This window comes from Diplotaxodon limnothrissa, linkage group LG23 (assembly GCF_057381915.1).
Source record: "Diplotaxodon limnothrissa isolate DT_005_m linkage group LG23, D_limnothrissa_male_GT1.1, whole genome shotgun sequence".
In the NCBI taxonomy this organism is placed as follows: Eukaryota; Metazoa; Chordata; class Actinopteri; order Cichliformes; family Cichlidae; genus Diplotaxodon; species Diplotaxodon limnothrissa.
Window position 1 is genome coordinate 15,971,782 of NC_140617.1, and position 20,384 is coordinate 15,992,165.

At 40.5% G+C, this 20,384-nt stretch overlaps 1 protein-coding gene across 1 annotated transcript in view; it reads right to left on the bottom strand.

Moving 5' to 3' along the window:
- Positions 1–4,068: 4,068 nt before the first annotated feature.
- LOC146607763 (uncharacterized) overlaps positions 4,069–20,384 on the bottom strand; it is a 96,884-nt gene continuing 80,568 nt past the window's right edge. Inside the window, exons 13-18 of the mRNA XM_085348000.1 lie at positions 9,643–9,685; positions 7,695–7,809; positions 7,269–7,371; positions 4,703–4,772; positions 4,514–4,617; positions 4,069–4,279 (exon numbers count right to left, since the gene is read on the bottom strand). Of these exons, the coding sequence (XP_085204126.1) occupies positions 4,069–4,279; positions 4,514–4,617; positions 4,703–4,772; positions 7,269–7,371; positions 7,695–7,809; positions 9,643–9,685 (646 nt within the window). The remainder of the gene's footprint in view (positions 4,280–4,513; positions 4,618–4,702; positions 4,773–7,268; positions 7,372–7,694; positions 7,810–9,642; positions 9,686–20,384) is intronic.

Sequence of the window (20,384 nt, forward strand, 5' to 3'; positions counted from 1 at the left end):
CCATCGAAATTAAATGAAAGCGAAGCGGTGAAATGCTCACAAGCCTGTACTATGAAGCTAGACCCTGGCTTTTCACTGCCACTGTCTTACCAGGACACATCTGCATATTAACTTGTGCTGCAGGCTTACCCTGCTCCGCGGCAGGTAAGATATCAACATGCACAAAATCACCGTCTACTGACCAATCGGTTCTCAGGAAAACAGCATCATCATTCCTGAAGATTCCTCAGAAACTCGCTGTTCCAGTTTTGTGAGGTTTCAGAGATAGGTTTGTCTTTCTCTGATGAGCATCGGTTAGAAATAGACTCAAAAGCAACTTTTTTTCTTTGCTCGCTGTTAACTAAAAGCGTAGGTTGAAGCTGAAAGAGTAGCTAAACCTTTCTTACATCAGACAACAGCCTGTTAATTTAAATAGCTGTAATGATGGGGTAGGAGAACTCAGAAATCAACAAGACGTGGATGTGCTGGACTTTGTAGGTTTACAGGTCCCAGGTAAACACGTCAAGCAACACAAAGCAAGTTCAACCTACCCCAGATATATCTTTTCCTTATGTAACAAGGATGGGAGTCATCCCAGAGTTTGGCATCATGTGACCAGACAAGTCAGCAGAGGCATTGATTGTAAAAATTAAATAATAAACTTGATTATTAGAGAAATTAAACAAGATTAAACTCACACTGTGGCCTAAACAGCAGCTGCGTGGTAGGATAAGCCCCACATGAAAGTGTGTGGGCTTTCAAAGCTTTGCGTGGTCAGTAAAACCGGAAAAGTTGGCAAAAAACAGCAGCTCATGCCAGTAAGGAGGCTGACTTACAAATTTTATACAAGGTCAACAAGTAAAAGGCTTAAGTGCCCTGTCTGAGGATTATATCAGTATTTTAAGGCTTATGGAAAAATAGAGTGGCTTAAAAGTTGTTTGCAACCAGCACTTAAAAAAGCAGGTCAGGAGGTTGCTTCTAATACTCTCTATTTCTTATTGATGGTGTCACAGAGAGAAAGACTTCACATAGTCTCTTAAAACTAAAGATACAGTTATTTTGTGCCTACTGAGGTCTGAGGGATCTTCTGGGGGTGGTGATGGTAGGTGGTGATTTTTTTGCACTGCATGAGTTGATTTCTTATCTCCAACTTAACCTGCTGTGGCCTTAAACATCAGGCTAATCCTGAATCCCCAAATGCTTTATAGTACATGCCCTAGACATGAGTAATCAGTCAACTGGTTATAATAAAATACACATTTTTGTCAGGTTTAGCTTGTGTATTGGGAGGCTAAATGGAGCTCATGCCTGAACCAAAAGTTCTTGCGTTTGTGAACATGCAAAGAGACCACTGGGAGCCTCTCTAGTCTAACTTTTCATTGTGCGTACTAATGCTGTGTGGAGTGCAGTGACACGCTGCCTTTAAGTCCTCTGTGTGTGTGTGTGTGTGTGTGTGTGTGCCTGTACTAGTTTACATATCTTTGTGGAGACCAAAAATTGGAAGTTTACTATACATGTGAGGACCAACAGCCCTTATGGGAACAAAATCCACGTTCCCACGAGTTTGAAGGTATTTTTGTGATTCAAAATGTGGTTTTTAGTTTCAGGGTTACAGAAAGCATTATATCAATTAGTTGTCCCCACATTGATATGAAAACATGATTGTGTGTGCGTGTGCCTGTGTGTGCACTGCAATATTATTAGTATGAAAATAATGTAGACTGCAGCAAAGGCTGAAAAACCCTGAAGAAGAGATCTGCCTATGTCGTAACTATATAACTTACTCGACTATTATACATTACTGTTTAAATAAATGCCATTTTTATACTCTGCATAAGGCGTTAAGGAGTAAATCTATAACAAAGTAATAAATAGTACTGTGCAGAAGTTTCTGATGTTTAGTCCCATTTATCAGACAGCATATACAGCAAAGCAGCCCAGATTCATCATACAGCATGAAGATGTCTCGCAACAGCCAGTCATGAAAAACTAACTTCAGCCACAACAAGAACAAGAAGTCCTGTAACAGATGGTGTAACACCCACAGAACTCTGATCTCTACATCATGGAGTGAGTCTGGGATTACATGAAGAGACAGAAGACACAGGCAGAGGAAATCCACATGAGAACTGTTGGGATTCCTGGAACAACCTGCCTTCCAAATGACTTAAAAGAACTTTGTGCAAGTGTACCGACATGAACTGGTGCTGATTTAAAAGGCAAAGCACTGATTTGATTTAGGTTTCGCCCTACTTCACAATCTGTAAAACGTTAACAGCTGATAACTGCAAACTATCCTCACTTTACTTGCTTGAAACGTTTGCACAGCACTAAGAATTTCAAAGTGTATTTACCGTCAGACTGGATGCAAAAAACTAAGCACGCTGAAATGTTTCATCTCAGTAGGATTTAATCTGTCTCTCGCTTTTTGAACATTAATCTGATTTCCAATCTAAATATTACCCAGTTAGTCTGTGCTCTACCCATCACACAGACTGGCTGCAGCCTGGTTAAAAGGCTGTATAAAACACTCAAAATGAGAGTTAAGAGAAATCGACTCAATACGAACTAAGCACACCCAGAAAAATGGCACTATTGTACAGTAGAGACCAAAATTAGAGAATAAAGTCAAGGCTGTAACAATTCAAATTTAAAGTTACCCTAACACTAATAAAAATATGTCATTGAGGCATAGTGTCGAATTTGAAAACGCTGAAAATACTGTACAACAAAACTGCAAAAAAAAACTTTCATGAGAATTTCTGAAGGAACCGTGATCAAAACTAGAGAACGCTTTGGGATCTGACAGACCCCCATAAAAATAGAGAACAATCATTTTGAAAGATGGGGAGCTGCTGGTTGTTGATGGCTGTGGTTCAAGTGGAGGCTGAATGTATTAGTGCTCTTTGGACAACCGGCTCCTCTGACTGCTAGAATATTCAAACAGTTTACCTCTAAAATGCTGGCCGTCTATACAAGCTGAAGGAGAAGAGGAGAAAAGTCTTAGTACAGATTTGATTCAACACTGATGCCGATTCTCGGCTGAAAAGGTGTAAGGTCCTTTCTCGGTATACAGAAATCAGACTGAAAGCCCGCAGGGACCAAACCAATCATGAAACAGGAGAAATCAAAAGCGTATACTGAAATCTGCAGAGGAACAGATCACGTGGACACAGAGGAACTGGTATAATAATAAGTTCACACAGCAAGCATCATGTTCTGCACTAAAACTGGAAAACAAATGCACCCACACCAGTGTGAAGAAGCCAGTTAAGTTTGGAGGAGGGAGGTTAATGGTTTGGTGGATGTTTTCTGCTGCAAAGTTTGAGCCTCTTACACATCCCCTCAGCAAGGTGAATGCTAATGTCCCGATGAAGCTCCTTCAACACAGATTATTCCCTCCCTGACATCAGCGTCTAATCAGCCAACAATATTTATGCAAGACAATGCTCCGTAATCACTCTGCAGAACTGGGAAAGCACTTCCTTGCAGCTGTTAAGCCTGAAATAATGAAATGGCAAACCCTGAATCCTGAACTAAACCCAATCGAGAATCTCCGGTTGACTGCTGAGGACAATGCTATGGCTAAGAAATCCACTACGGTTAGCAGACTGAGGACGAGATGAAGAAACAGCGGGACGAAATCAAACGGAGCAGTCGTGGAATTGGTAACATCCACGCTGCAGATCTGCCAGCCGCTCCAATTAAGACGGCTTCTGCAGTTCTTGATCATCAGGAATGTAATTTTTAGATGTCTATTATTTTATAGCAACAAAAACTTTTATCTAACTTTGATCACTTTAGTTACACACTGGGTCCACACTAAATCTACAGCTAATATGCCATGAAGGCCACTGAAAGGAAAAAAAACAGTCTGAAATTTTGATCTCTACTGTGTCGCCAACTTGAGCAAGGACGGCCACCGTGAGATAACAAAAGAGAGCCCTCTTCAGCTGACTGTTAGATTGTTACGTACACGGTTTTTGGGAAAGTGCAGTGCACAAATAAAAACAAACAAACAAAGGTGCGAAGCTTGTCATTTTGGCAATTTTAACTCCTACCAGTTTGTGCCTTAACTAGCTGCTTAGATCAGAGGAGGGTGGAGAGATTGGCTGCTGCTAAACTCCCCGTCAGATTGTAAATGTGTGGCTCCTGATCGTGGTTGTAGAAATGCAGATAATGCGCCAGATCCGCCAGGGTCTGCAGGACGTCGTAGGTTACTGCAAACAGGAAGTAGGTGGGCAGCAGCCAGCTGAGGCTGAACACGCAGTCGCCCAGTGGCAGAGGGATGGCAAGCTGTCTGGAAAGACAAGCAGAGAGAGCGAGGGAGAATTTATTATTCTCATTATCACGGTCGAACCGTTTCAGGAACGAAGAGCTGAAACAAGCTCCAACAGAAAGGGTGGAGCATGTATGCCAGTTAAACTGTGTGCTATGCCGCCAAAAATCCAACTCGAATCTGTTTCTGGAAACAAAATAAAGCCTTAAAGTTGTTTTTTAAGTTAATCCAATCCTGAACATCACAGGTACTCACTGGAATCTGTCCTCTCTGCATTCTCTCAGCATGATGAAGACAAACAGTCCCACTTCAGTGTTGAGGGAGAACGACACAACTTTGTCCAACATGACAACAAAACCCTGAAGCAGATGGAAAACACGGATGACTGGCAGAATTCCAGACAGCAGTCATTACTCCGTGTGTGTGTGTGTGTGTGTTATTTACCCTGGGATCACACACCGACACAATAAAGATGACAACGAACCCGAGCAGTGACATGAATCCTTTGGCCACGCTGGAAGGAAGAGGAAAAAAAAGGAGAAGCATGAAATTAACTTAATCAGTCGTCGTCTGAAGAGCGTTTCAGATGAATTATACGTCATGTCACAGATCATCCTCTTCTTCATTTATGTGGAGGGGGAGAGAAAACACGCTGCAGATTAAATTATAAAGGAGAGAGGCAGAGACAGAGAGAACCTGAGTAAACAGCCTGTGAAATCGGTTCGAGTGGCTTTTTGGTGCAAATATGGTGCAAGAGGAGTGAAACTTCGAAGTCTTGTGCCCAAAGTGAATCTCCTCAATAGGCCGATGCAGTTTTTATGTTTGCTTTATACTAAAATCACGACGAGACAAATAAGTAATAACCTGCGGACGCGCCGCATGATTTCTGCAGTGACTCCTGGTAGTTCGAGTACTTTTTAACTGGATGTTTTAGACGTTTGCGAGAGTCTCCCCTGTAAATCCTGCAGTTATTTCAGGCTTTGAAGCTACAGGTCTGGGACCTGCTATTTCTCAGAGAGCAACTCAGTTTAAGGTTTGCTGTTAATTTTGATCTCCAGTGTTTGACGCTGCTATGCTGAATCAAAGGAATCATCATATACATCTTATAAGGATGTTAAACTGATGGCATGATAGGATGTCTGCAAATCTTAGCACCCTAAAGCAGAGATATTAAAGTCATTTTACATCATGGGCCACATACAGTCCAGATGAGAGAAAGTCCTTTCTTTCTCCAGCCTGCTGAATTATCCCCATAAGAGAGAAAACAAGTACTATTTCAAAATCATGTCTCAGTGTCCTTATATAGAAATCTGTCAGCACGACTCTGTAATAAACTGTAAGTAATAAATGTGTAAAATTACAGAAAAAGTAGCTCATTGCCCAGACTGTCCTCTAACAAAGAAACAAAGCTTTTGCTTCCTTTGTTCCCTTTTTCTTTCTTTTTTTAAGCTGTGTGGACCAACTGTTAAAAAAAACAAATCAATCGAAATTTCGAGTGTAGATAGTGAAAAATCGGAAACTTTTCTGCAGTTATTACTTCTTTGGTGTAGTATGAATGAATATGGGTGGATTTCAAGCTTGCTTGCTCTTGAATCTCTTGACAAAGAAGGAGTGAGGGGCCACAAGACAAAAACAACTGAAAGTTAGATTGTCTTCTCTTTGCTCTGGTGTAAAAGAGAGGACACCAGCTGGAAGCCTTGTGGAGAGGAGCAGTGACCTGGGTGCCACTGCTCATCCACCAGCTGGAGAGTGTTGTGGATAAGGATCACACTCACTGAGGCGCTCAGCTTTGCTTCGCAGAGTTTCTAACTGAGTGAAGAGACCCAGAAGCATCTGCCAGACCCAGCTCAATCGTCTAAACGCAAAGAAATTAATTACGTCCTTCAGCGTAGGACCCACTGGACCATCCTTTATAAAAGTACAGAAGTGACACATACAGATGATGTAAATTACTGTCATGTTTCCATCAGATGTAGATACGTTGAGAACCTTCAATAAAAGGGACAAAAATGAATTCTAAGCTAAAATCTCTTTGATACGAAGAGGCCTGGTTTCCCATAATTACTGTTAAACCTGGATTAAAAATGTGCTCCATAATTAACTAGCTTCATTTAAACGATCAAAGAGAATTTGAACTTTAGCATGCCATCATTTTGAGCGCTGTTGTGTTGTAGCCTTGGAGATTATTAATAACTGTATTTCAGTAACAAATGTTGAAAGCCTTAATGAAGCCAGGAGACACGCTGGATCATGGATCATCTGGATCATTCATCACAGTGAATGGACAGGACGAGCAGGTCATCTCAACGTGACGAGCATTTTATTTTATTTAACAGCCTCAAAATTAGTTTTTCTATTACGTTCCAACTGATGATGTGATAATCACCTGGATGTCTGCATGAAAGGTTCTGTGGAGCCCGGTTGTAATATGACATCTCTTTGTGTAATTATTTCTATTAAAGAAAAATATTACATTTATCATATAATTCCAAGAATAAGCCATTTTCAACCATGCTCTGCAGCCCTGAACTATGAATTCTGTGCACATCACCCAGAGGTCGTCCACATAAAAGCACAAACGTCTGATGTAATCAGCGGCGAATCTTGAACCACCCAGTTCCCAGTAGGCGGTGACTGTGCTGATGTGAGAATTGAGCAGCTTGCACTGCCAGCAAGAGGGAATCACATATTCTGCTTCCTCTGTGGTCTTCCCAGGCAGCACCCTCTCCTTAATCACATGGAGTATTTCCAGTAATATGCAAACCACTTCCTGCAAGGGGGCATGCATTAGAGAGCACAACCGTGGAAAACATCCCCACGTGATTCGCCAGAAAATGTCTAAAGTTTTTGTATGAAAAAGCAACTTCAACCAACTTTAACTTGTTTTTAAAGCAAAACTATAATTATAATTACATAACTGATTAAACTATTAACTTTTACATGTGAACAGCTGATGCTGATGATGCTCTCTGGCACATGAAAACTAAACGCTTTTACTCCCCATCATCACCTTCTTGCTGAGCAGATGTGCTGTTTATTTGGCAACTTTGGCTCCCAGGCTTTAGTCAGCCACTCCAGCTTGCTGCTCCACAGTGAGCTCACCAGACCATCGACTGAAAGAAACAGTCAAAACATAACATTACACAGCGTATTCCTTCAGTATAAATCACGACATAAACAAGAGAAACATCAACAATTGTGGCAGTACCACAGAGATGAACCACTAGTAAATAGCATACCCACAGCTTTCTGTTTTTCTCCTATAATATTAAATACAAAAGCAACAGCAACATCCAGAGCTGAAAGATGACGCTAATATCGAAGTTCCAAAAGATGCAGTTTTCTGAAACTGAAACCAACTTTCTTAAACCAATAGTGATGTCACAGGGTCTACCTTCGTCTTTCATGAGCAGTTTATGGGAATTAGTCAACTTACTGGTGTGCTTCATAGCAGATCCCATAACCAGGAAGGACACAGTGACGCTGATGGCTATAAACACCTGGATCAGCTCAGCCACCCATGAATAAGCCCTGTAACGTTCATTAATGATCTACAGGGAATGTCATGGGGGGTGATGGATGGCGGTGGGTGTGGAAAATGAGGACACAAGAAGAAGCTTAATACACCAAGCTGACCTAAGGTGACACCTACATGACGGTTAATTTCTTACGTTTATTGCCGGTGTTATTGCAACGTTTATAGGATTATGAATTTCACCTGAATAAAGTTCAGAACTTTTATGCAATCGCTGCATTTACAAGAATGTTTTAACGTTTTTTGTTGGTTTTTTTTTAAAAAGAAAGAAAGAAATTAATTTCCTGTTGCAGATACAGGTGATCAAACATAATGCAAAAGGCTAAATGAGAACGGCATCCCTCTGTAACATGTTGTATACTGAGCTCTGGTTCAGTAGCGCTGCGTCTGCTCGCCTTTATCGGCCCATCACAGCAAATGCAGCCAACAAACCAGAGGCCTCGCAATTCTTCAGAGATGGCCTGCACATCAAAGCTTTCTAGCAGGATGTCGCAGATAGCATCCCCACTACGTGGCTGAAATTAAAGTCGAAACAAGCTAGAGAGCTCACGTTCAGAGGGAATGTTGATGCTGGAGATCATGTTTTTGACCGCAGTAATGTTTCAGGGATTTTTAGGATGTTTTGTGAGGGCCTTGCAAAATATGTTGATCGCAACACAAACTATTATCTGGCCCAGCATGTGCTTCGAAGATGGGAATCTGCTACAACTCGCTGTCGTTTGCTGTCTTCAAAGGGATGCTGTTTTTTTCAAGGTGTTGATAAAATGGTAAAGACAGGGAGTCGGTCTGCTGTAGGTGTGCTACCCAGCAACCTACGGTAAATGGCCTGTATTTGTATAGCGCTTTACTCGTCCCTAAGGACCCCAAAGCGCTTTACACATCCAGTCATTCACCCGTTCACGCACAAATTGATGGCAAGCTACATTGTAGCCACAGCCACGCTGGGGCGCACTGACAGAGGCGAGGCTGCCGGACACTGGCGCCACCGGGCCCTCTGACCCTTGAGTAGGCAACGGGTAAAGTGTCTTGCCCAAGGACACAACAACCGAGACTGTCTAAGCCGGGGCTCGAACCAGCAACCTTCTGATTATAAGGCGAACTCTCAACTCTTGAGCCACAATCGCCCGGTGACTGAAGGGGTCACCGGGCACAAACAAGATCGCATGCAATCTTGTTTGTGATAACAGTGGATTACTGTGATGAGCAGGTGAAAATTGCATCTGCAGACACAAATGGCAACGTTGTTGCTGCAGAACAGCAATTTAACTACAAAAACAAAAACAAAAAAAGTCACTTGACAACCAGCTGAGTCAGATCCCCTATTGCAAAAGACAGATTGCAGACAAGTTGTGGTGATCAGTGCAGAGTTATTCTGAGTGATTGCAACATGTTAGCAATCTGTGTTCTGAGAGTAACTGCAGTCACTTCAAGTCAAACTGAGTTTGTTTAGAGACAGGTTGACGCTCCCCTGGGAATTTGTGCAGTTGCCTTGGTATTAAAAATGGTTGACCTGAGGTTGAGGGTGCTGCACGCTCCACCTCTGGTGAATCAGTTGGTTGTTGCAGCTACCTGTAATCTGTTTCAGACAGCAGAAAAATTCAATGGAACCAACGTGCAACCCTCGATTGTTGCCAGGAGGTTGCTGTTATTTATATCTAGCCTGCATGAGCCAAAGCACTTTATCAAATGAGATATGGGGTGTGTGATCTTTCTTTCAAATAGCTTCCTACAGGTAACAATTTATGCTTATTATTATTATTTAATCCACGATATCTGTAATATTTAAAAAAATATCTAAATTTTCCAGTTGACCAATACAAACACACAAAAAAGGGTTGGATAGTCATACCTTAGTCAGTGGAATAGTGGCAATCTCTCCTGCTTTTTCTGACCTGAGGGGAGCAGACAAACAAATACATGGAAATAAAAAACAGAAAATAAGTTTATCTCAGTGTTACAGATCTGTGAGGAGGTGAGTTGACTGCTGTTAACCGGTCTCTCAGCCACAGCTGTAAATGTGCCACCGAGCAACAAAAATCTTTATCTAATGTTTAACGCCAGCAGTGACACTTTATCAGCATTTCTTAGAAATCTTGTGAAATAACAAATAAACTACTTTTTAAGAGAAAAACCTTTAGCACACAATTCATCAGATTCCCCACAAAGAAGTAATAAAATGATTCAGTCTCAGTCAATTTCCTCTGATATATTTCATCTATGTAAACCTCACTGAACAGAGAAATTGAATCAGTGAGTAAGTCAGAAAGGGATTTGAATGTTACCCATGTTACCCATACATACATATATATAGTCCGTGTGTCCTTTAAAGGTGAAGAAGTTTCTCTTCAAGGTTAGAGTGGCGTAAAACAAACCATAATATAATGCTAAATTAGGTTCACATCAATTGAAGCTTTTCATAACCACACCATAAATTCTAGCAGCACAGTTGCAATCCATTTCATTGTTCACTCAGAAACATTGTTGTCAACAAGCCGACCTCCACTTGCATTTCCAGAACCTTATTTTGTATGATGAGCAGGATTATCTACAGAGGAAGCGAAAGATAGAATGCACAATTCAGTTTAATTCACACATAGGACACAAAAAACTCTGATCTGCACTTCTTTTGCACATAAAAACCATGGATATGACCTGTGGCAGTGCATTAGCTTAACAGACACTGGCCACACCCCAGTATCATAGATAAACCAAGTAAAGGCTTACGTCTGAAAAATGTGTCTTGTGCACTGTTCATTTGACTGTTTTGAGTACAGACTGTATATAAAAGATGGAGGCACGTACCATCTGATAAAATCAGATGTCACAGAGGCGAGTTGGGGAGTTTTAACAGCCCCGCCCTTAACTGTACACTGCTCGTTTTACTTTAAATGCAACCATAATGATCAAATGTTGTATTCAGTAACACTTGTATGTATCTGTATATATGATAAGTTGCATGTCTTCATTTGACCGATTTCCTTTGATGTTTGTCTTTTGGGGAAACAACATTTAACACACTTGAAGCAGAGCATATGGTTTTGTACTGACATACCTGCGCTGTCTTATGCTACATTAATCTTTCTGACCCTTTACGTTTTTAATAGTAATTATCATTTATAAATGGCTCCCCTCTACATTAATTAATCTTCATTAGGAGTCAGTGAAATAGAGCCTGGCTCTCTCAGGTTTGCTGGGAGCTGGCCAACTCCCGGCCGGCAGAGGGATCTCCTGGGGAGAAACAAGAATACTACAGCAGGGGGAAAATATTGTCCTAAATATAAAATTAGCCACAAATGGTAGTAAAGCATATGGCAGGTCAGGGCTAAACCTATGAATCAGTGTTTCCATTTTAAACTCTAATTTCAGCCATTTGTCTGCTGCTGCTGTAATGTGCTGTAGGTTTCATTAGTTACTCTGTTGTTTTTCTTTGCAGCCAAACTAACAGAACTAAATGTTGTGCTGTGAAAAGAGGTTAGAGAAAGTTAAAGACTCGAGAATATGACAACAACAGTCGGTGTGCACACGTGAAAACTTGGAGTTGCATCATAATTGCATAACAGTGAAATATAACATACCACCATAATGAAGAGAACAACCTTCAACTCAACTGAAACAAAACTAGGGAGCTGAATGAAACAATGAGACAAAGGTACGCCACATTGTTTACGTCACTGAAGCTGACGTACAGCAGCGTCTCCACCCTTAGAAGCAAATGCTTATCAATGAGACTGAAGAACTCAAAAAGTCTTATTAATCACTAAAGAGAAGAAATAGAAAGTTTTCTAACTGGAAGCTTCACACGATATGGGATGTGCACAGCCCAATATCAGAAAGCCCTGCTGTCGGGGGGATTGGAACCATCAGGGTTCCTGCCACATTTGTAAATTCAATCAATGACTCTAAAGACCTTTTAAAAACCTCAGTCTATTAAAAGAAACCTAGAACCAAATAAGACTGAAATCACAAGTTGGGATTTTAGGAAGAAAACACATAAACCTACATAAACCTCTGTTTTTTGTGGCAGACATGACAGTAAAGTCTTTGGATTTTGGACTGCTATGTAAAACAAGGAATCTTGGAGATAAAGTTAGGGAGGGCAGTCTGAGATGGCTGTAAGGAACGATAGTGGATATACTGAACAAAGAATGTTGAATATGGAGCTGCCATGTAACGGAGGTTCAAGGATGTAGTGAAGGAGGACATGCTCGCAGTTGCTGTGATAGAGGAGGATGCTAGGGATAAGGAGACACAGAGGCAGATGATCCACAGCATGGCAGTGCTTAAGGATGCGGCTGAAAAAAACTTGACGAAACAGTCACTGTTGTATGAGAAAGCTTAACCATGATTTGATGTTCTCTGGTTGATTGGGCCAAAACATCTTTCACTTCATGCTGAAAATAAACTTCCAGTTGTGTCTCTCTCATTCATATTTTTCCTTTGATGCAGGCAAACATCAGCAGCTGAATGCTGGAGTACTGAATGTTTCGGCGATGTTAAATGTTGAGGTTCTCCAGCCCTAAAAATCTTAGAACCATAGTGTCTAACCAGATTATTACTGTGTTACTGGCTTCCAGAAACATTGTGACATCCTATCTCAGAATGATGCTGATGCTGATGGAACTAGTTCAACTAGTTCAAGCATTTACTACTTCCAGGCTGGACTATTGTTATTCATTATTATCAGGTTGTTTTAAAAACATAAAAAGCCTTCAGTTGATCCAATATGCTGCAGTGAGACTGACAGGGACCAAAATAAGAGCATATTTGTCACTATATTGGCTCCCAAATAAATCCACAATTGAATATAAAATCCTTTTCCTCACAGACGAAGTCTTGAATAATTAGAACCTTAGCTTAAAGACCATATACTACCATATCACTCAAACAGTGCACTCTTTTCTCTGACTGCAGGCTTACTTGTTGTTCCTAGGATATTTAAAGAGTAGAATGGGAGGCAGAGTCTTCAGTTGTCATGCGCCTCTCCTGTGGAACCAGCTCCCAGTACGGATTTGCAAGACAAACTATTTATCTTTAAGACTGGGCTTAAAACTTTCCTCTTTGATAAAGCATATAGTTAGTCCTGGATTGGGTGACCCTGAATCGCTGCAATAGGCTTAGACTGCTGGGGCCTTCCGATGATGCACCGAGTGTCGTCTTAAATCACCTCTTTTACATTTTCACATGTGTTTAAACAGCACTGTGCATTTAATCATTAATTTCTGGGTGTCTTCCACAGTGTGTCTTATGTCTTGTCTCTCTCCCCTTACCCCCAACCAGTCGCAGATGGCGGCCCCGTCATGAGTCTGGTTCCACTGGAGGTTTCTTCCTGTTAAAAGGGAGTTTTTCCTTCCGACTGTCACCATGTGCTTGCTCATAGCAGGTCATGTCATAGTTGGAATGTTCTATATTTGTTCTGTATGATTGTTTTTTTCAACATTAAGTGCCTTGAGATGACTGTTGTGATTTGGTTCTATATAAATAAAATTGAAGTGAATTTATCACTTCTGTCGTGTCCTGTTGCTTAGGTAGAATTCTCACTTAAAGCATTTTTTTTAAAATGGAAAGAAGTGATTCAGCAGTGTCACTAAAGGAGGCGGCTTTGTGGCCACTTAACAAGTACAGTGTGAATGATCAGGCAACTGACTGCTGCTCAAGTGTAGCATACACAGAGACAGAGCTTCTTAACAGCTACGGGAAGCTGCTGCTAGAGTGTCCTTTTCTTTACTGAAAACACAGGAGTTTTGGAGCTTTGACAGTCACTAGAAACACATTTATGGCCCTTTGGCAGATTTCCAGTGTGTGTTACTGTGCTGTAGTGAAGCCGGCTGCTTTATTACAAGAGGCTCTCTCACTGTGCGTCTGTGGAGGATTGTCAGTACAAGCTGGTTAATGTGGGATGCTTCCCCCCCTCTTAATTATCCGGAGAAGAAACACTACTTAAACATGTTAAAAATAAATTATGATTAATCGCACTGTGCACCCAGTGGCCAGTTCATTATTTTATTGCAGATTGTTTTTAAACTATGATTTATCTTTGTGTTCATTAGTTTACCTCCTATGTGAGGGGCAGAGGGCAGCAGTGTGTGTGTGTGTGTGTAGGTCTTTAAGCTTTGGTAAGCAGGTGACCCGTGGCTGCTCTATAATTGGTTGCTTCAGATTTCCCACAGCAGCTCTCTGTGCCCCAGACGCTCCCGTCTTTATTGGTAGTGCATTGGTATGTTTGCTGTTTTTTGACCTCGTGGGATTGAACTGCTGCCCCTCTTCCAAACATACAATTAACAGCGAACTGACCGGTACTGCTGCAGACTGACAGTTCAGGGATACCCTCACTTTTCAGAACAGGAGCCCGAGTATCTGTTTCACAACTCTCCCTGTTTGCTGTACTGTGATGTGTGTGACAATTGAGGGTAGGGCTGCTCGATTATGGCAAAAATGATAATCACGATTATTTTCACTGAAATTGAGATCACGATTATTTGACGATATTTATTTAACCCTTTAAGACCTACTATAGAACCAAGTCCACCAGAGCTTATATTATTTTTTTACATGCTGTAGTGCCATTTGTGGGAGCATTTCAAGTTGCTATACATCAATACAACTGTTATAGCCCATATTTTAATGATATGTATGCATTAAGTCCATAGTAATTACATAAATTGCAAAAAAGTGCAATAAACTACAAAAAAAATTGAAAATCGCTTTTGTTTTGTTTACATATATTTCTACTTGGAGAAATTTAAGAGGCTTATCCCTCAAAACTTTAAATACAATAAAGTTGCAAAAAATAGTTTCCCACCACAGGAAATTTATTTTGAGTGTCTTCATAGTTTTATTTTGGAGATACAGCAATTTTTATATACTGCAGGAAAAACAAAAAAACAATCCTATGATGCAGATTTGCAAAGAAAACAGCAGGTGCATCATTTCACTGTGGGAAGTGTTACGAACAGCTGATAGGAACGGCAAAGCGTGTTTCTGGAATATTATGTTTTTGTTCCTGCAAGCGCTTTTTATGCAATTTTTGCAAAGCTATATGTGGAACGAAACCGTGACCGAGGACAAGCTGATGGCATCAGATGTAAGTACAACTCCTCCGGTTTCATATGCAAAACAAATTATTGCGCTAGCTTACACGGTTCAGGTTCTACAGGGATTTAAAAATAGTTACGCAAAACGGAGCGTGCTGCTCTGACCGGCTTTAAAGGGTTAACAATGACTTTAAAAAAATAATATAAAATAGTGTGCAACACCACTGAAGTTTTTTTTTAAACTCTCTTTTCAACCAACGGCAGTCACTCTCCAAATAACTTCTGCTTAGCTTTCCGAGCTTCCCTCGGGTCCTCTTAATCAGCGGTCTCCAACCTTTTTTGCGCCACGGACCGGTTTATGCCCGACAATATTTTCACGGACCGGCCTTTAAGGTGTCGCGGATAAATTAGGGAGGGGCTAATAATCGGCTCAGTCATTTTTAATGATCGTTGAAAGCCCAGATCGTAATCGTGATTAAAATTCGATTAATTGAGCAGCCCTAATTGAGGGGTTGCAAGACTTAAAAGAAAAAGAAAATGGCTACAGCCATCTAGAAAAACTGCTATGAGGCTAAATAACTATCTGAAGGCTAAAAAGCAATGAAGAGGTAAAAAAGCAAAAAACAAATCCCAAACCTCCAAAAACAAAATATATACATTTTGTTCAGAAAAACTTTAAAATATGGCTTTGCAAGAGAATTTTTCCCGTATATTGAAAGTCAACAGTGACACCACCGCTTACAGGAACTCTGAAAACTAAGCAGAATTAGTTCCTTGACTGTATGTTCTGAGAAAACAAAAAGGATCTACAAGGATATTTTTTTAAATTAATGCAGGCAGATGAAATGATCATACTGCCAAAACAGAGCCGAGCGTCACCCATGACAAAAATAGTGTGCTGGGATGATTATCAGTTTGCACCAGTCTGCTGCAACCAGTCCCTGTCATATAAATGAAAAGGAACCATGAGGAGAGAGTCGCATGCAAAGGAAACAAAAAAAAAGACAAACAGTTGATGTGTCAGAAAGGCAGTTCACATTAGTTATTTTGAGAATCCTCACGTCACACTTGCAGAATGTTTTGAATTCAGCACAGTCTTATTTCCACTGAGAACATTATGACACTGGCCTTGGATGTAACAGGTGACGTAGGAGTGCTAATCAGAAGCCACCTTCAACAACCTCTGCTTTCCTGATGACATCAACTTACTGGTAGGGTCATCAGCTGCACTGCAGCATCTGCTAAACTCAGTGAATACCAGGCAAAGCATGGAGCGACTCAAAAACACGTGCACGTGCACCAGCAAAGAGCACGAGCTTTTAAATATCAAGGTCAACGAAAGCAGCGATAATAATATTTTCAGCCTGTCTGAGCGTCATTATCAACCCCGCATGTGTTCTCTTAACACAATAAATCTTGACAGCGAGTCAGAGTTTCATGTTTTTGTTTGATTGTGGTGTCGCAAAATTATTTTGCAAAGATGTATTTCTTTTAAGCAAATTAAAATAAATGATTTTCATTTGTATCAAAGTCTTCATGAAAGTCAAATTTGACCTAACAGCAGTTTTTAATTTAAAAACAGGCAAATATAACTAGAGACGTGTCTCTTATGCATAAAGCCTGATGGATTTTCATCGGTGATTGACAACACTGATCTGCACCTCGCTGCATCCTTTTATACCAATGAGGGTGATAAAAATATTACAAATTTAACACTGTCCAGAGAAAAAAAACAACACCAGAAATCTGCTGCATAGCTTCATAGCTTTCATGCAGATTATAATTTATTAGACATTAGTTTTGGCTTTTTATACCCAACCAACTAACGCCTGGGCATCTAGGACAAAGCCAAATAAGCTTTCTATTATGATGTGAACAGGTTATCCCAAAAATAGATTTGTCATTGTGTGATCTCAGGAATTTGAATGCACGAACTTGAGAGAAAAGATCAAATACACACTGCTCCCATGCAGAATGTAAAAAACAAATATTCAATAAAGGTTGATCAAAGAAGAAGAACCTACTTTGACTGTTGCAATACCACAAGGGGTCACCACCGCAGCTAGCTCTGCATGTTTGACGTGGCAGACTTTTATACTGGATGCCTTTTCTGATGCCGGAACGAAACTTAAAAATGTTTGAGCGCTAAAGTAAACACCATTATATGTTCATTTAGCTGGGCTTCACATAATTTTAAAAATGCTTTGGAATCAGGTTAATCTAAAGCAAAATGACCAGAAAACTCAGTTTACTGGTGAAACTTGACATAGTCATGTGATATTTGATGAACACAGATTATTCTTGCCTTTTCTTAAAGTATAACTTAACGTATTGCCAGACGGGCCTTAAATTAGCAACATCCTGGCTTTACAGCACAATAACTCACATCTGCCTTACTTTCTAATTCCTTTCACTTTTTTCCTCTGTCTTACTGCAGTGGCTGCGCAGCCAGTTTTGAAACTCTTGGTTGTGACATACTGAGTCACAGCGGGGGGATAAGGGAGACAAAGCTAATTAGAAGGACAAGCAACAGCAAAGACGACGCACCGTGCATCATTTGTGGTGTTTCAAATCGCCAAAACTAATAAGCCTTAGACAGTCGGGGAACAGCTTTTGTTTCTCACTTTGAGCAAATTCTGTGAAAGGAAACAAGCTTCAGGACTGATGACAAATGTTCCACTTTTCAGATACACAGAGTCGCAGCACACACAACCAAATGGGGGACAATTTCTAAATAAACTGTGACATCAACACATGCACAGTCTGTGATCCAAGTCAAGGATGAGGACAGTTTTGAAACAGGGTGAGGGCCGCAGCTTTCTGCAGCCTTTGTTTCTCCAGTGGACAATTTGTCTGTGTTTCATGTAGTTGCAGAGCAGCCAAGTTGGCATTTTCACCACCCATCTTTTTCTGGCGCCACAGTATAAATCATAGACGGTATAAAAGATTGTCGTAGCCCTCTGATTTCACCCACTGAAGTATCAAGATTAGAATTTCAACTTCGTCATCTTGACTGTTGAAGCCAGATGTGACGAGCAAAGGCTGAACGTGTCCTTTGGCCAATTTATAACCAGCTGTGTGAAATTTCTGGTTGATTGGATTGGTGATTGATTGGACTCCTTTGTTAGCCCAACCAATCACCAATCAGATATTAATTCAGATAGATAGTTATTAAGATAGGTAGATTTATTATTTTGTTTTTAGTTCATTTAGCAATTTCAAACATGTTAAAATTTAGATGAGATGTATTAGTTTGCCTCAACCCGAACAAGAATGTAAAACAATACAATTAAACTTCCTGCAGCCTCAGTGAGGTACGGGTAGTCCAGGTCTCAAATTAGGAGTCAACTTTCTAATTAACCTGGAGCATTAATTCCAGCTTTATATAGAAATATGCATGGAAATGGGTGCAGACGACCATGACCTCTTGCTGTACTTTGATGGCAGGTGGTTGAGGAAAGGTGCTGACCTGCTTGTTTTACCTTTTTCTGCACAAAGTGCCAAGCTGGCTTAACTGACGCTTGTACTCATCTGAATGAAAGCATGCAAGACTCAGGCACATCCATCCCAATGAACAGGGATCCATTTACAGCACTCACAGGCGCGTGGGGCTTGTTTTCATGTTCTGACCTTGTAAAGTATGAAAGATGCAGTGTGTACTATGCTGCCAAAGGCAACTGTCACAACCATTTTAACCAACCCTGACATCCTGTTCAAGAAACCCACGGCTGAAGGCTCGGACTGCAGGTTCCACTGCTGTGAGAAATCCCACATACAGCCCAACACAAGACATGCTCTAAAGCATGAATGGAAATGAATATATTAATGCAATGAATATGGCCCAAAGCGACTAACAACAGTGGTTCCAACTTTGTGGCATCACAATGCTACCAGTTTTTTAGCATTGGCACCAAACTTTCTGAGTGGAAATACATGAAACTGATGTCAGGCTAGGCCTTGGCACTACTTTGGGTGAAAAAGAAGCAATCATCAGGTTGTCGTCCTGACAGAGACAAACCAACAAATGATGTTTAAAACAGACTTTTACCAAACTGAAAGTAAATCACCACTATGAACAGATGAGCAGATGGGTTTTCATTCATAACACAGAGTAAACATTTCTTTAAGCAAGAAATCGCCTTTTATCTTATTTCTACTATTAGATCAAGACCAATATCCATTTGCAGTTTGCATACATAACAAACAGCCACATTTAAGCTTCTTTCTTTTTGCTGATCATTCTTAACCCAGGTATGTTTTTCTTAAATGTGCAACAGTTAAAAAGCTATTTCAGAACAATTAGGAATTACATTGAAGTGGTTATTCACACAAAGGTATGGATTTTATAGCTTATAATGCCGTTTTTATTTGTTAATTTAGGGGCAAGTCAGTTGTGAAAGCTCTTTTTAACTTCATAGTGGCAACAAATCTAAACTGAGGAGTCAGTTGTCAACAAATTTCAAGAAAGCCCACGATTATCAAGGTGAAACTTCCTCAACAGCAAGGCCATTGGAACATTCAAAGGGATGTATCGACAGCATAAGTCACTGAAGGTGCCGTTTTCATATACATAAATATATATAAAGCACAAAGCACAACTAAAGGTGAAGGATGCATGGAAACTTTCTGTGTTCGCATGGACACTTCCAGCATGCGCATCCTTTGATGAGCGAGCCAAGGACTTGATAAAGGCAGACTTATCAACAGCCCAGCACCTCAGGTGAGCCTTCCAACATTTTCCAGATGGACAAATGCTCTCCAATCACCTTTACTTTGACTTTCCAAGACTCCCAAATTGTCTTTTGTCTAATTGCAACAGTCTAAAAGCAAACAGTTGTTTCTGATCCCAGTGACACATGAGACTAGCGACAAGGCTGCAAAATCCTCTGTCCTTACTTTTATCGTTTATATTCCATCCTTCATTCCACCATGGCTTTAAAAGCACAAAGCTGCTCTGAACGACTCAACAGATGAGGGGAACAAGGTTAGAGGACTGGGATTTGGAACAGTATAAACAACCATGTGATCTTAATAGATGATTTATAAAAAGCCACCAGGGGGCACTGTTGTCATAGAAAAGCTCTGCAAACGCAGAAGTGCAGGTACCTGTCACTGAGGTTGTCTCAACCATGTGGGTCACAGGAGCTCTGTTTTTTTCCTTTCCTTTTTTTTTTTTTTTAAAGAGATGAACAATGAGCAGTGATGGGTAAGGGGGAAAGAATAACACAGAAATAAAAATTCATGCCAAGCAATCAGAATGAAAAATGGTTGTTCTGCAAATCAGTGTAATGAAAGAGGATTTAATGGAAAGGGAAAGCCTGAGCCAGGGAGCGATTACAATTCAAAGATGCTTTGAAATAATTACATATTCAGTACAAGAGCTGCTAATTGCACATATTCACACAATTCTCTGCTGATGTATCATCACTGTCAAACTTGGCCATCAACGAAATGGCATACTGTACAATGCTGATGACAAAAAGCCAACTTAGTATCAGAAATGGAAATCTGGTGCCATTTTTTGATGATCTCAGAATGGGTGTGGATAATGTAATAGCAT